Source organism: Myiozetetes cayanensis, unplaced genomic scaffold (assembly GCF_022539395.1).
Source record: "Myiozetetes cayanensis isolate MyiCay16 unplaced genomic scaffold, myiCay2020 scf2-11, whole genome shotgun sequence".
In the NCBI taxonomy this organism is placed as follows: domain Eukaryota; kingdom Metazoa; phylum Chordata; class Aves; order Passeriformes; family Tyrannidae; genus Myiozetetes; species Myiozetetes cayanensis.
Window position 1 is genome coordinate 113,391,823 of NW_026087411.1, and position 16,690 is coordinate 113,408,512.

Sequence of the window (16,690 nt, forward strand, 5' to 3'; positions counted from 1 at the left end):
CCCCAAACCAGCTCTGCACAGGAAGCACAACAGAAGAAACGTGTCAGTGTCGAGTTATACATTTTTATTTTCTAATAGGTACAATACTAAAATAAACACAAATTAAAAAAAAGTTTTATTAAAACAAAACTGTACAAAAAAGCAGTTATACTACATTTTAATTACAGAACAGTCTACTGTCCAAAAGGCACTAATCCAGAATAGGAGATACAATGATACAGGACTCATTTGAACTATTTTAATCAATACAATAGAGCACTTGTTTCTCTGTCCATTCACATACAGAAACAAGGACTTTTGCTACAGTCATTACACATTGTTATAAATATGAGCCCTACGTGGAAAGGTGCAGTATCGCTCTCCCGGGCCGCGGGGTGGTTCAAACCATCCAATTAAATTAAAAAGGAAAAAAAAAAACCAGGAAAGGACACAAGGGAGGAGGTTGATACTTGGGGCTTCTGCAGCACCTGCCAGCAGAGGAAGGTGTGATGGACATAAACCCTCACCTGCATTTTGGGGTGGGAACACTGGGCTGGTTTCCTCAAGGGTCTGGGAGGGGGGAACTGAAGGGGAACTTCCATCACCTCGTGCCCAAAGCTCTGCATTAGTTATCCCACTGCATCCTGGCTGTATCCAGTGCTCCTCTGACCCTTTCTTTCCCTGGATAAGTAACAATACCCAAACACACCAAGGGGTCTCAAGTTTTCTTAAAACTATTCCTTCTGTCCTTGCAACGAGCCACTGGCACCTCGCAGGTCAAGGCAGTGATTTGGAGGTGGTTTTTGGGATATTCTGAACCATCAGTGCCTTCACTGCAAGGGCATCGTGAGGAGATGGACCCTGTTCTCACAAGGCTGCTCCAGCTGCCCTTAAATCAGAGGCCCAAACTACCCCAAAGCCACCAGAGATGCTCCTGGGATGGAAGGATGTTCCTGAAGCAGCACAGGGAGAGTTACAACCTCTCCCAACCTGCCTTCCTGAAAGCAAAGCTCCCCCTCAGCAGCCAACTGTGGGGAACAAACCTCCCCGTGGCCCCTTCCTGGTGTTGCCACAGATCCACCCCCTGGGACACCCCACTGCTTCTCTGGCATCTCTTTACCCACAAGCAACTTCCCACCACGAGGATCTGTTGTTCATCCTCCCCCCAGACTTTACCCCAACTTCACATTTCCCCCCCCCTCAAAATGTCAGGCTGAGGGCCAGCAGCAAGGACACCACGGGATGGTGCTCAGAGAAACAACCGTGTGGGAAGGGATCAACCAGCACAGGAACATCTGACTTCATGATGATGAGCAACGTGAAATGCCTCGTCTTTAAGCTGAACAAGCAGCCCTTAAGATCAAGACCAGGGTGTACCTGAAGGGTTTGATGATGATGATGATGGTGATGATGATGGTGATGATGATGATGAGCAGCATCACCTGACTCGTTACCGGTGGAGGAGGCTGAAGGCGGGGCGGGAGAGGGATACTGCACCTTTGGAACAGTGTCATACACATAAGACAAAGACAGGCATCTGGATGTTAACAAAAATAAGTAACAAAGAAATATGATTAAACAAAATCTCTTCTCACATCATCCTATACTACATCCTCCTTCTGCTTAGCAGAAAATTGTACGTACACAAAAATACAAATACACAATTTTGTAGAACAGTCTGATTTTAATATATTTATATATATTTATATTTATATGAGTGGCAGGTTAGTTCATTATATAGAGCTTTTTGCACTTTTGGCTCATATGCAACAAGGCTTTATAAATTCAGCTTTAGCTTTCATTCAGGTTTTATAGCTTCTTGAACATTTGTTTTCACATTTAAAGCAGCATCCAATTTGCAAGAGGAGTTGGTGGTGGCTACAGCAAGGATCAGGTCAAGAGGTTATTTGGGGGCGGAGGGGAGGAGAATATACATTCCAGTGTGTGTGTGTGTGTGTGTGTGTGTGTGTGTGTGTGTGTGTGTGCGAGTGCTCATGGAAAACAGACCAGAGTGGGAACACCCCACTCCAGGATCCCATGTTTTGCCTCTTGAGGTAGGTGGGACACCTACAGCAGATGAGACACGGGGGGCCAGCTTGGTCGGGGCAAACGAACGGGAAAAGGTGGGAGATGCCGACAAGAGGAAGGAACGGACAGGAAAGGACCCGCTGGAGCGACCAGCAGGGGTGGGACGCTCTTGGATCACTGATCTGGTGGCACATGGGAGTGACAGGAGGCGACTGGAGCCATCCCACACGCCCCCACCATGGCCTGGAGGCACGGCTGGCACGACCCCCAAGCCACCATCAGTGGGACAAAACCAAGACACACAAAATAGGACAGGAGGAACGCGACACACCCCCGTGCTCTGCTGGGGGTTTGGTCCATTTTCGTGTGGCTCTGATGCTGTTCCACCACCCTTTCACTCGCAGGTTTGCAACACTCCCTACACTGATCTGCTGTCACCCGCTGTCCGTGACAATCACTTGGTTCAGAGAAGAGTAGCAGTTCAAAAAGGCATCTCAGAGCAGGGGAAGGGGCCGCGTGTGCCACAAACTCCTGATTTCCATCAGGATCCCAGCAATGGATCCCCACAGGATCATTGCTTCTATCAACTCCCATCCACGCCCTGCAGGCTGATTTTCTGCCCTCTGCAGAAGAGTCCTCCCAGCTTTCCTTGCCAACAGACATTCCCCAGGCTTTCCCACCTCGGATGTTCAGCTGTCGGAGTGAAAACATTTTGCTCCTAATGAAAAATAAAACATCTACATATGGATTGCTTTCATTTGCTGAACCCTTAAGTGGTACTAAAAACACCTTCATAGTGTTCTGTAATCTCCTTTCACTCTGGTCAGAAGAAATTCTCCTTTAACATAATTTTTTAAACTACCATCGATATCTTTTTTTTTTTTTTCCTTTTAAAACCCACATAAAATTCTCCACCTTTACAAAATTATAACCACCTGCCAACAGTCAGGATTATTTTGACAAAGTGTTTAGCAGGTGCCACTATGATAAACCTAGAAATAACTCAGAATATAGGAAGAAACTGCCTCTGGGATTCCAGAGAGGTTTTGGCTGCCCCATCCCTGGAAGTGTCCAAGGACAGGTTGGAAGGGACTTGGAGCAACCTGGGATAGTGGAAGGTGTCCCTGCCCATGGCAGGGGGTGGAACTGGTCCCTTCCAGCCCAAACCGTTCCATGATTCCAAAATGGGAGATTAAAGATGCATTTTAGCTTTTTCCATCCAGAGTCTGGGTATCCAGAGGTGGATGTTTAACACACAAAGCCCTCCGGATCTGCAATCCAAGAGGCAGTTTCCTACTGAACTCTATCCAGGCTTCCCCCCTCTTTGCCATCCGCTCCAAATCAGAGATTGCAAAGGTTTGGCTGAGAAATGAGATTCCCCCCCTCCCCAAAAGATTGAAAACCAAGAGGAGGAAGGAGCAGAGATTTTTCCAGCCGGAATCTGCTGGGCTCTGGACTCATCTGGAGGGATGTGTGGAGGGATGCAGGGAGGGCTCTTTTCTCAAGAGGGAAATGAGGTCTAATCCTATTCCTCCAGCTCATTCTGGAGTCCTGTTCCTCACTTAGGCACTTTTAAAATTGACACTAAGAAAAACAAAACAAAAACCCAAAACCAAAAACCTAAAATTCAAAAAGTACTGCACATATTTCACACTTCCCAGGGCTTCCAGAAGCTTTGGGAAGATCATAAAGACCAAGAGGAAGACAGCCAAGGCAATTTGTCAGGAAAACAGTGCTCCCCACGGCCACCACTGACTTGTCCTTGTCACCCCTGCTATGGAACTCCACGGAGTTTAAACCTGTCATTCCTGGATTATCCTTAAGGTAAGAGCCTTTCCCAGGGTGGGTCTGGGGCTTCATCCTGCTGGATGTGACATCCGACTTCCAGAGGGATCTGGGGCTCTGCCAGCCTGAGCCAGCAGCACTGGTGGGAAAAGTGCTGCCTGGAACCACCCAGGGCAACTCTGGCAGCAAAATTAAGGAGGGTTGGCTTTGAGGAGACGTTCCTGGAGCCAAAATCAAGGCAAAAAAAGGGTTTTTGCTTTTTGGGGTTGCTATTGCAACGGTATTGATGGTTGGTATTGATGGAAGGGAAAACCTGTCCCTCAGGAAGGACCAAACAGGGCTCTGGTCCCACAGCAACTAAAAACCAGTCACCAGCTTTGGTTCACCACAAATCTCTGGAGATGACACCCAAATTTAGGCAGAAGCCAAAATAAAAAAAAGGAAGGAGAAACTTTCAGTGTTATCCACTGAAAGATGGGAAGCTCAAAATCCAAACTCTGATTTTTCATTTAGAAAAGTAAAACTTCAAGTTTTTTCCAATCAAATCTAAAGTAACTCAATAGCAACAACAATAAGAAGCTACTCTGGCTGCAAAAAGTGATCCTAAACCCTGGGTGAACGAAGTGACAAAGGGAGAGCTGTGCAAATCCAGGCATCCTGTCCCAAACCCTCCCGTTAAAAGCAGGCAACAGCAGCTGAACCAGGAAAATCCACTCCAATTTAAAACAGGTTCCAACACTAAGGGCAAGCAAGACAAAACAAAATGGAACAAGAAAGGTTTGGAGCAACCTGGACTATGGAAGGTGTCCCTGCCCATGGCAGGGGGTGGGAACAAGATGAGATTTAAGGTCCCTTCCAACCCAAACCATTCTATGATGCCATGAAAAAGATGATCCCACCTTGTTCCTCTCCCATGGTCCAACCACCTTATATCACACACAGGAGGCTGCAAGTGAAGAACCTGCTGTAAATTGGCTGAATTTATGAACTAATTTATTTTTTTTAAGTGGTGAAAGTAAGCAAAACTGGTCATGTTTATTCTCTGCTGTGGAGAACATAAATTTAGACTTCAGTTTAGTAATGGATACAGCACCACCTGAGGGGCCAAAGGGAAGGTGTCTCTGAACTTGGACTGAAAGAATATTAAGGGAATTCAAAGAGGTTTAACCAGAAATATGCTGTTTGAAGGTAATAAAGTGCCTGTACAGGAAAAACAGAAGGAGAAGACCAGGTTGGATGGGGCTTGGGAGCAACCTGGGATAGTGGAAGCTGTCCCTGCCCATGGCAGGGGGTGGAACAAAGTGGTTTTTAAGGTCCCTTCCAACCCAAACCACTCTGGGACTCTGTGAGAAAGAAAATGGCACAAGTCACCAAGACAGAGAGGGCAAGGAATAATTGAAGAAGTCCAAGAAATAATTAAAATTATTATACTTAAAAGTTACTATTTCCCTGATTTTCTTATCTAGGCATCCAAACTGCAGTGAGGGAAGGGAGGAGTGCTGCTAGTTATCCATGCTGGGAAAACCCTGGAGCAGAAAGTGGGGAAGATTTTGTAAGGCTGGATGAAACTTAAGCTTCAACCCTACACTGGATTGTTTATTAGGGTGGAAACAATATATGTCCTGTATTTGGGGACTGTAAAACCAACAGGTTTGGGTCAGAGCACTTCAGTATGGAAAAACCATTGGTAAATCAGGAAAAAGAGGATGAGCAGGATGTGAAGGAGCTTGGACAGAGGAGAGAAAAAATTACCTGTGGAAGCAGCATTGAAGTTGGGGAAAATAACACGTGATAAATTCAGGATCAAGAATCAACTTGAAAGTGAATGATCAGAGCTGCTGGAGGAGGGACAGCTGAGAACACTCCACTGGAATTCCTTCAAGGGAATTCAGGCCCCACGAAGGAAAGAAAGGAGACATCAGTTTAGCAAGAGGACTTGTGCTGGCTGTGAGAGATTTTTTTTGAAGCACTCTGGCAATTTGATGAAAGGATTTGTGGAAATCAGTTGCTTGAGGCAGTGCAGCTGGAAAGAAAAGGGCTGTGACTGATCAGACTTTGTTCACGTTCAATGATTTTGGGTAATGGTAAAAGAGATTTATCAACGGAACCGGAACTTGGGGTACAGACAATAAGGCACAACATGTTCTCTGATGGAAAGTTCTCGCTGCACAGAACCCCTCCAGAACTCAGATCTCTGCAGATTATTCAATGGAGCGAAGGAGTTATGAAGGTAAAAGACAGATCCACCTCTTTGGAGTCACAGATTTACAATTAAGGCCAGAAGGGACCGGTCTGTCACCTATGAGGAGACCCCGAATGTCAGGTGGCCTCCCACAGTCCCCATGCAAACTCCCTACTCCATAAACTTCATCCAAGGGGATGGATAAACCGTCCTGCCCTTCCAAATGCAACAACAAAAGAGAAATTAAAAAAAAAATCCCCTAACTGAAGTTTCTTTTTCACATCATTCCTATGAAAACTTTGCCATATACATCCAATGGATTTAGAAACATTCCCTCATCTCAAGAGCATTTATCTTCTCCAAGCACCTGGACAAAGAGGACTGTGACTTAAAAAGCTCTAATAAGCAGATGTGACAAGATGGAAGTGTTTAGTTAAACTGAAAGGCAACTCTCTGGGAGACCTTCTAGCACCTTCCAGAGCCTAAAGGGGCTCCAGGAAAGCTGGAGAGGGACTTGGCACAAGGGATGGAGGGACAGGACACAGGGAATGGCTTCCCAATGCCAGAGGTCAGGGACAGATGGGAGATTGGGAAGGAATTGTTGGCTGTGAGGGTGGGGAGGCCCTGGCACAGGTTGCCCAGAGAAGTTGTGGCTGTCCCTGGGTCCCTGGAAGTGTCCAAGGCCAGGTTGGACAGGGCTTGGAGCAACCTGGGCTAGTGGAAGGTGTCCCTGCCCATGGCAGGGGTGGAACTGGATGATCTTTAAGGTTCCTTCCAACCCAAACCATTCTGGGATTCTGGGAACTGCCCCTGCAACAAACTGAACAAAAGGAATGGCTCAAAATTCCAATGACAACTCCTCAACTGCTTCAGTTACCACACCAATAAAAGATTCCAAGATGCTTCCTCTTCTCAAGGGGCAGTTCCAGATTTTATGCTGGGTCTTTGCCAGCAATATGTGGAATTTCCTCTTCACCACTGACCCCAGTGTAGCTCCACCTAAACTCAGCCCCCTCCATCCAACACAGGGAAAGGTGAGACGCTCCTGCTGCTGGTTTTCCACTCCCAAATTCCACCAAACCTTTTAAAGAGCAGAACAGCTTGGAACGTGTCGGGGAGAGAGCACGTCAGTTTGGGCTTGAAAAGATCTGCTCACTTGCCATGGAATGGAAAACCTGGTCAGTGAGTGGATACTCAGAATTCCTGGCTCTGGTTTGCTCCTGGAGGATCTTTTCGAGCCTGTCACTACAGCCCTGTCAAAGAGAGAGAGAGAGAGAGCAGCAACTTCACCAGCAGACTTAGAAAAAATATCATATCCAAAGTCAAACGTGCTTTGAAGGAGTGGAATATATGCTTAATATTCTTAATGGAATATACTGGGTGAGAGATATTAATTAATAATTTACTTTCATTATCTCTTTGCCCTCCTCGAGCGATCTGACGGATAAACTGTGTAAGTGAAATGTATTTTTAAATCTCAAACGATGTCAAATATATCTCAGAAGGCTGAATTCAACCTCTTAATTAAAGAGGTGGGTTATTTAAGCTCCATGTGCCATCTCAGCGTTACATGGAAGACTTTAATTAGTTGAGCAGAAGGGAGAGGAGGGCAGGAAGCTGAATTGAGGCCGGTGACAGCAGCAACTGAACACCTAAAAATGTACATTCTTGAAAAGAAGTTGTTCCCACTGGTACTTGTGAGTGTAGTGCTGGAAGAACTGAAGTACCCACAGCTCTGCTCTGAACCACAGTGACACTGGGTGAGAGTTACGCCAGGATTTCAGTGCAAAGAAGCTGAGAAGTAACTGGAAGATTTAAGTAAGAGCTTGAGGAAGTGCCTAAATTCTTTTCTGATGGTGCTCATTTTACTGAATTTGACTAAGAATCTCTTTACATACCAAAAATCCCGGAAACCTGTCTGATAAGTGACTGCAGTGGGAGAACAGCACTGTGGAAAAATTTGGTCAACTTGAGGGTAAAAATGGAGCTCAGGCTCTGCAGTGCTCACGGGCCAGCAAATATTCACAGGAACAGAATTAAAAGGCACAGAAAACCCTCTGGCAGATGCCTTTTTGAGAAGCTAACAACTTCTCAGGGAAAAATGATGTTATTTTGGGTCACCACCACACACCCTCGGTGGTTGGCAGGGATGGTGTCCAGCCAACCCTGCAGGTGCAGGATATTTCCAGGTTTTTTAAGGAAAAGGGGAGTTCCCTCCTGTCCCTACAGCACATTAACTGGGACAGCAGAGAACTCGAGGACAACGTGGCAACAAGTGCTGGTGAAGGCTTCCAAAGAGACACCAGGGAGGGGAATTTGGAGGGGGACACAAGAGCCGGTTCCAATCCCTGCTCCGAGGAACCGGAGACCAAACGGCGCAGAGGTGACAACACGGGATGAGTTCAGAGGAGTTCACAGCCCACCTTCCTCAACTCTACAACCCCAAAAGAACAACGAGGAGAGCTAAACCAGCCCCTGGACAACCTGTCACATAACTAAATGTCCTTTTTTTGTCTCCAAAACTCACTGAGAAGCGACACGTACACGGAGCGGGGAACAGAAAACCGGGAGAAGCAGCTTTGCATAGAAAACTGGCCTCAGCTCAGCCCCTGCTGTTGTAAGTCACCATTCATTTAGGTCATTATTTAAGTTTACAGAGGGTCTGCGTTCCAAGTGTCACTAATAACAGTGGTATTAAAGAGAATTAGGGGGGCGGAGGATCTCCTGCTTTCAGTCACAGAAAAGACAGAAATCCTTTTAATCACGACCGTGCCAATCCCCGGCGTTCTGAAGCAGCTAATTACACGTCAGGGACACCCAGTCATTCAGAGGAGCTGCCATCACTTCTCCTGCCATACTCCCATGCATTTATCCTGCCCATCCCAATTACCCTGGCTGCAGTTTGAAAGGATTTAGCACAAGTGTGCTGGGTGTTTTGATCAGCAGGATACACCCCGCTGCCATGGAAGTGAGAGGGAATAAATGGCAGGGAGAGGCTCCTGCCAAGCCATCTGAGGGAGGGATGCACTGTACATACAGAAACATCAAAGGCCCCATCACCAGCTCACTCCAGTTCAATGCTTTTGGTTCATTCCTGCTTAAGCTGTTGGCTGGAGCACTCCAGACCTTCCTGAAAGAATGGGATAAAGCCCAACACTGCAGCCATCCAACCCATTAGTTCGTTTTCTGGATCAGCCTCATGAAAAGGGGCGTTATAAAGTGTTTTGTGAATTTTCCCCCTGCACTGCAAATGGCAAAGCCTTTTCTACCTCCATGGCAGTTGTGGCTTCCCCATCTCTGCAAGTGTCCAAGGCCAGGCTGGACAGGGCTTGGAGCAACCTGGGCTAGTGGAAGATGTCCCTGCCCATGGCAGGGGTGGAATGAGCTGGTCTTTAAAGTCTCTTCCCACCCAAACCATTCCACGATTCTCTGATAAAAGCCACATGAAAACAGGCAGGAACAAACAAATCCAGGCTATTTTTAAGTGACAAGGCCTCTGTCTCACTGGTGCCACTGACACAACTTCCACTGGTTTGATTTGATTTGTATTTTGGTTGGACAAAAACCAACATCAAATCGCTGTCACGTTATCGACAGTCCTCAAAACACCCAACCCAGCTCTTCTAGTTATAACACATTTCTCACAAAGAAGGTAATTTCTGTGCATTTCAAATTTGGATTTGTAGCTGCCATCTCTAGAAAGCCTCTGGTTTTCATCAATGTGCAACATCTTTAGGCAGACAGTTTAAACCCCATGAATTTGACAACAGTAGGAGAGGCTAAAATGAAGGTTTTAGGGCTGTGCCAAATGCCTGTTGGCCAAGAATCCTGAGTAAATATCCCAGCTGCTAAAAAGCCCAAGGGGGAATGCTCTAGTTTGAAATGTCTCTGTAACTCTTCTTGGGAACTGCGAGGTACTTTTTTGGCCAGGCCCTCAACCTTCCCTTCCAAGGGATCACAGTGAAAACTCCCAACTCCACAAAACTCCACTAAAATGGCTGGGATCAGGACACAGCCCTGACTGCTGCCACAAACACACACAAAATCTGGGCAGTCAACACATATTAAGGTCACTGATGTGGAACACAGTTTTAGGACCAATCCCACCACCAAAAGTTTCCTGCCAAAAGCTACCCCAAACCAAAGATTATTGCCTATGAGTTTAAGACTTTGATCAAAATAATATTATCAAGCTAAATAACTTCAGAGTGCAAAAGCTTGGCTTGAAATAAGAGCAAAGTTTTATTTTAACAAAAAACCCTAAAGTTTGCTGGTTAATTATTCAGTGAGTTTGAAAGAAGCTGATGAGCACTGGGAGGTGAGGGCTGCACCGTGATGGAGTTGGGCTGGGAGGAGGAACATAAACCTTCTGCTAAGAAAATTATTAATTAAAGCAAGCTCAATTCCAGGGATAAAGGGAGGGTGGGGGGGTTTCCAACTGAACATCCACAGCTCAAGATTATGGGCAAAATCCCACACTGAATCTTAAGTAATCTGTAGAGAAAAGTGTGACTCCAGCTTTGCACTGGAGTGCAAAGGAACCACAATCCTGCATTAAGGCAGCAACTAATTTTGAGTTTTGGGAATTCTTACACCAGTTTTAGTGGTTTTATCTATATGAAAATTGCAACCTTATGAAACCCTGTTACAAGTACCATGGGTTTGTTTTTTTCTAGCAGTGGCCAACAGCAAACACTTAAGGAAGAAGGGTCCAAGTAATTATAATGTGACTTTTTCCCAGTCAAACCCTTTCAGCTTCTGATAATCGCCAATTTGTGATTTACTGACCCAGAATTTGTAGCTTATCACAGGAGTCACCAGTGGGCTTAAGTTAACCACAATTTCTCCTCTAACAAGTTCAGCTACGTGGAACTTTTCAGCAGCAAGACAGGGATGAACCCTCACAAACGAAGGCAAAAACTGACCTACAAATCACAAATGTTACAAAAACATGAAAAACTTACCAGTCTTATGTTAGGCAATGAAACAAACAGAGTAAGTCAAATATCCCTGAAGAACTGTGTAAACAGAGCAAATAATTAATGAAAGTTCTAACTTATGGCTTGATCGGAGCCTGGAGCCAGACCCTGCAAATAAAGCTCCTCTCTATTAGTAAACTAGAACACTTGACTTTTATGAACAGCAAAACAGAAATAAAACCCCAACAAATTAAGAGGATTTCTTTCAAGAAGTCAACATGTAGAAATCAGAACTAGGGAACAGCCCAACCTGAGCAGCTCTGTACAGAATCACACAATAATTTAGGTCAGAGGAGACCCCTGGAGGTCTCTAATCCAACCCTGTCCAGTTGAGTTTTGAATATCCCCAAGGATGGGAATTCTACTGCCTTTCTGGGTTGTTGTTCTGCCACTCTGAGTAGGAAAATATTTCTCTTTATATTCATCTGGGATTTTCTTTGATGCAACTTTAGCCCACTGCCCCTCACGACTTTGCCGTGCCCCTCTGAGAAGAGCCTGGCTCCGTCTCCCCTGGAGCCACAAAGTTATCCTGAGTTGGAATGGACCTGTGAGGATCACTGAAGTCCAACTCCTGACCCTGCACAGGCCCCACCCAATTAAAACCAACCTATTAAGACGGTCAAAAACCAAAATACAGGACATCCCCAGAGCCAGCCCTGGACAGACCCAGCTCTTACCACCTCCCTCCACGTAATTTGGGCTCCAACCCTCACATCTCCTGCCCACACAAGGGTCCCCCAAACGCTGGAGAGAAGGGTCTAATCCCTTTCCATGACCTGTTGAAGGCTCTTAATGAGGTCCCTTAATTGCTGCAAGGGTGCACTGCTGACTCACAGGCAACACGAGTAATGGGATTTCACTATAATCACACGTGTGTTCATAGAGTATTCAGAAGAACAACAGAGACAAGTCTGCTGATTTTTATCAACTCATAATGCTTTTGCAAACGTTTGGGATCTCACACTTCAGGAGAAAAAGGTGGGGGAATTAAAAAAAACCAATCTATAAAAGAAGTGGAGGTAGAAATTGTTGTTTTAAGAAGACGGTAAGAGACAACAACTCAAGTATAAGGACTTAATGAGGGAAAAAATAACAGCCAGAAGTTATCCTACAAAGTTAAAAGCAACCTGTGCCCACCATAGAGGAGGAGCATCTTAAATAATTTCTTCTCTATTCACAGAACAAAAAGGTAGATCTGGTCTGCCACCAGACCCACTTCAAGGGAACCCACAAGAGAACAAACTGCAATAACTCCAGATCAGCTACAACAAACCACAACTGAATTGCAATGCTATAAAAATGAGGCTTAATTTCCAAGGAAGTGCAGAGACAGAGAGACAAAGAAGAATCCCATAACATGGAAAAAAACCAGAAGAAAGGCTAAATTCCAGGAGACGCTCTCCACCAATTCTTTCACTTACTCCAGATCACGTTCACTTCTCCTGGTACCATCACACCAGCATCTGTTCCACCATGGCTAATTAATGTCAAACCAAAAGGTGATCCACCAACTGCAAATTGCTCACTGTGGTCTTCCAAAAAGAAGGAAACAGCCTTCCACAAACACCCTGGGAACAGGCGAGGTCTCAGCTCCTGCCTCGTACCTCTCGATGCACAAAGAAAAGGTAAAGCAGACAGAAACCCCCAACCACTGACACCACAGAACCAAGTGTCTGACTCCCCAGTTATTTGTTACTTCCTTTTGGTAAGATGATGATGTGGGAAAGCAGAAAACTGGGATTTACCAGGAAGCTGCAGCCAAGGAGGATCTGCCCCTCTCTCCAGTCGCTCACCAGGGGTTTGTTTACCTGTTTAACCTTCAGAGAACATGAAGGTGCATCATGTCAGTGGCTTCCTGACAAACAGAACTAAGACCAGATAATTCTACATTTGATGGGACAGACACACAGTTCCAGTGGTGTTACTCTGACCCTGCATCACACGAACCTATCATTGGGATTCACAAGTCCTAATGCTATTTTCATTCTCCCCTATTGCTTTAAAAAGGCAACGCCTCAAACAACGACTCTTTTTTTCTTTTTTTTTGCTTTTACAGATACTATAGTAAGCAATATTTCTTTCAAAATTGCAGCTGTCCAACACTTTGAGTCTCTTCTTTTTAAAATGAAACAGCCAGAACAAATGGTGGTGGCAAGCCTAACGTAAAGGGGTCATCGATTATTAAAATCTCCTTACTATAAATCGTGGATGTTGCTTGTCAGCTCGGTGTGTGACTGTGGAATGAATAAGTAGGTAAAATTCCACTAAGGCTCGAGTTTGCTCGATCATTCTGCTGTGCAAAAATAGAAATAAAAGCTCTCCCCGTCCTTTCACTCCTTAGTACCAAAACATTCATACAAAGCAGTAAGAGAAGAACCGCAGTGGTGCAACGTTGCTGATCCCAGTCCTGCCTTTCCTGAGTCCGCCCCAGTGCTACTTATGAATTTGCCTACTGGAGAAATGCAATAAAAGAGGGAAAAAAAAAAAAAAAAGACGGCTTCATTCTGCTTCAGTGATCTATATCCAAGGAAAAGCACATAAATTTTCCAATGAAATCCATAAGTGAGAGTCGAGGCCAAGCCCTACCTATATATCTTCAAAGGTACAGAGACAAAGAGGTGCCAACCCGGTGCCCTCTGAAAGCACAGAATCTCCTCCACACTCAGGTCAGCAGATTTTCCCCAGATGAACAGATGTAAAGCTGATCTCGTCAGCCTGTGCCTGGAGGGGTTTGGGCTGGCCAAAAACCTGCTGAGCAGCCACATTTTAGGGGTTCACGATGCTCTCTGAGAGCTCGGAGTGAGGAAGGGACGAGCACAAGGCGAGTTAAGAGCAACTTCCCTTCGTTCCCTCTGCCTCCAAAGTGGGAGAGGAAAGGGAAGCCCATCCCTCAGGACTGAGCTGTTCTCCTCTTTTTTTTTGTTTTTCTTTTTTTTTTTAAGCTGTTCCCACATAAACTGGGAAGATAAAACGGAATGTCGAGGAAACCCTGTGGAGATTTTTATACACCTCTCGTACAAGAATTTCCACAGGTTTAATTTTTTTTTTTTTTTCCTTGTTAACGTATTTTTTTTTTTCCTTGCCCGTCTCTAACACTTCCCGTGCTGTTTCCATCAAAATGTTTCCTCTTACCGGCAGCAACATATCATTTTATCAGGATGCCAGGAGATCATTTCCACACAATGCTAGCAGATGTAATTTTCTTAGATGCACACACAGTTCATCATTTAGATACTAAGATGACAAGGTGATCGCAGGGTGACTCTGCAATGCAAGTCTGCTGTTTGGTATTTGGAATTCTCAAATGATAAAAAAAAGACTTATCAAATATAAATATCTTTAAGAAAAAAGTAACAAAAGTGCTACATATGATCAAGGAAAACAATTCCATTAGTTCCTGCTACTTAAAGTAGGTTTGCTTTACAAATATTACCACATCCATTATCAGTATGGCTTCCAATTATTAATTAAATTGCTCGTAGCAGTATAGCTTTCTCACACCTTAACAAAGACAGAGTAAAGAGAACACAAAACATTCACACCCCATTTCTCAGGTAAGAGATCCTCCTGCCTTTAAACAAACAAAATTAAGTTCATATTTAGGAGAATATTTATGCTCTGACGGTTTTCTCTAGCAAAGGTCAGGTGTCAAAAGTTCTCCAATAACCTTTCAGGCTACTCAGGACGTAGGCATTGGGTTACACGGACGTGTAAAAAATCCACTCACCCATTTTATGACCTTAACAACCTTCCTGGAAAACATTGCTTTCGAAAGTGGCAAAGTGGAGAGGGGAGGAGGGCGGGGACAGAGAAGGCGAGAGGAGGAATAAAAGGTGAAAATAGTTAATGACAGATCAGTAAGAGTCTAGACCTCTTCTGAGCAGGCACTGCCAGCCATGCCAAAAAGGAATAGTGGTTCTGAGAAGTGGACTGTTGTCCATTAGACATTCAGCTCATTTGTCATTTGATCCCAGGCTGGGCTTCAACCCATGGTCCCAGAGGCAGAAGGCAGCACTTCTCCACTAAGCCACGCAGCTTGTGAGAGCGGAGGATGTCTGTGTTGGATGTGTGAACGCCAACCGAAAATGTGGGAATGTGTTTCCAATGGACATTCTCAGCACAGCACCCAAAAGTAGATCAAGTCACTGTATGACCAGTGAGGCACGGCTTATTGCAGCTGGAAATCATTTATTCCCAGGCTGAAGTGGGGGTTCTAAGTGTTCTTTTTACTCTCTGTTGATGCTCCCAGTGTGGTGTCCATCGACCCTGTGCCACTACCTCAGCTTGCATCCTTTCAGTCTCAGGGAAGGGAAAGCGTACGGACTATTGTTTCAACACGACCTCTACGGTTATCCAAAGTTTTTTTAAGTGTAGCCTAAGACTCGGAATCGAGGGCTGTCTAAAATACCTGGAAGCACTTTGAATGCTAAGACAGAGCAGCAAGATATTTTTTTTTGTTTGTTTGCTTTTTGTGTTTTTTTTTTGTTGTTTTTTTTTGTTTTTTTTCTAGCCACTTGGGGCCGGGAGAGGGGAGGTTGGTTGGTTGATTGATTATTTATTGGGAATTAATACTGAGAGAGTATATGCAAAGGCTGAGGGCACCATGCCATCTTCACAGAACAAGACCCTAACAGCTAAACTGACGTACAAGAAACTGCAAAGTTATACTGTAAGAACACATATTAAGGACCGAGGAAAGTCTGCTAAGGTGCTACGTCTAAAACTAAGTTACTTCTTGCTTTGACCCTCCCCTCTCTTTGTATCAGTCGTCGTCGAGAGCCTCTGTCTTGATCTCGTTGGCTCCTTGCCGGGCCAGCGCCAGGATGGTGTGGTTGACTGCTGCCATCTCCACGGCTAAGGAAATGGGGTCTTGGTGGTCACTATGGCTAGTGCTGTCATCCTGGGAATGTGGGAAGGAGGAGAGAGAAGCGGGGTTATTCCACAGGCAGGAAATCGGGGGGGTAACACCGGTGTGTCCAGCAAGGAGCTGCAGGGCGGGGGACTGTTGGTTATGGGGGGAGGAAGCGAGTTTACAAAGTGGGTTTAGGATTGATTTTTCCCTCACTGTGCAGACAAAGGAGTGGGGGACCCAGCTTTCAAAGGAAATATTAAAGATAGAAGTGATCCCAGAGTCAGTCAGGAAAGCAAATTAAGGCAGGAATCATTAGGCACTGCACAAAGTCACGGCTGTATTTGGAACAGACAGTTCTGGTCACCCCAAGGGCATCCCTGCCTGTGGCAGGGGTTGGAACAAGAGGAGCTTTAAGGTCCCTTCCAACCCAAACCATTCTGGGGTTCTCTTTAGAAGCCACAACAGAACTAGAACAGGCAGAGAGAGAGAAGAACATGCCCGGGGAAGAGGCAGGAGGTGGCTTCCTCACAAGGAGAGGCCAAACAGACTCAGGTCCTCCAGTTTGGGAAAGAAATGGCTGATGGTTGATATGGTAAGGGTTTATGACAAATAACTGGGAAACAGAGAACAGTTGTTCATGGTTTCTTTATGATTTCATAAGCAAAGGCACCCGCTGGAATGTGTTCCAAAGCACTGCTTCACTTATCACAGTTCAGTTTGGGATTCAGTCATTTTTCTAGGTCAGACAGAAGTGAAAATGGCTTTAAAAAGCAGGGGTTAAAAAAACATCCAGGGAAAATTAGTCTACTAAAAAGCAGGGAAAATGAAAGTGGATGCATTGCCTGACTCAAGAAGCCTCTCAAAACAACTGACTTCAAAAGCTCA

General features: G+C 45.2%; 1 protein-coding gene across 11 annotated transcripts in view; it reads right to left on the reverse strand.

The window, feature by feature from the left end:
• Nucleotides 1-43: 43 nt before the first annotated feature.
• HMBOX1 (homeobox containing 1) overlaps nucleotides 44-16,690 on the reverse strand; it is a 121,126-nt gene continuing 104,479 nt past the window's right edge. For 9 of the 11 annotated variants that reach the window (XM_050314784.1, XM_050314779.1, XM_050314781.1 and 6 more), the window contains one exon: nucleotides 44-15,853. In XM_050314784.1, coding sequence (XP_050170741.1) covers nucleotides 15,716-15,853 — 138 coding nt within the window. In that variant the 3' untranslated portion in view covers nucleotides 44-15,715. The remainder of the gene's footprint in view (nucleotides 15,854-16,690) is intronic. The other 2 variants (XM_050314786.1, XM_050314785.1) reach the window with 1 other exon arrangement.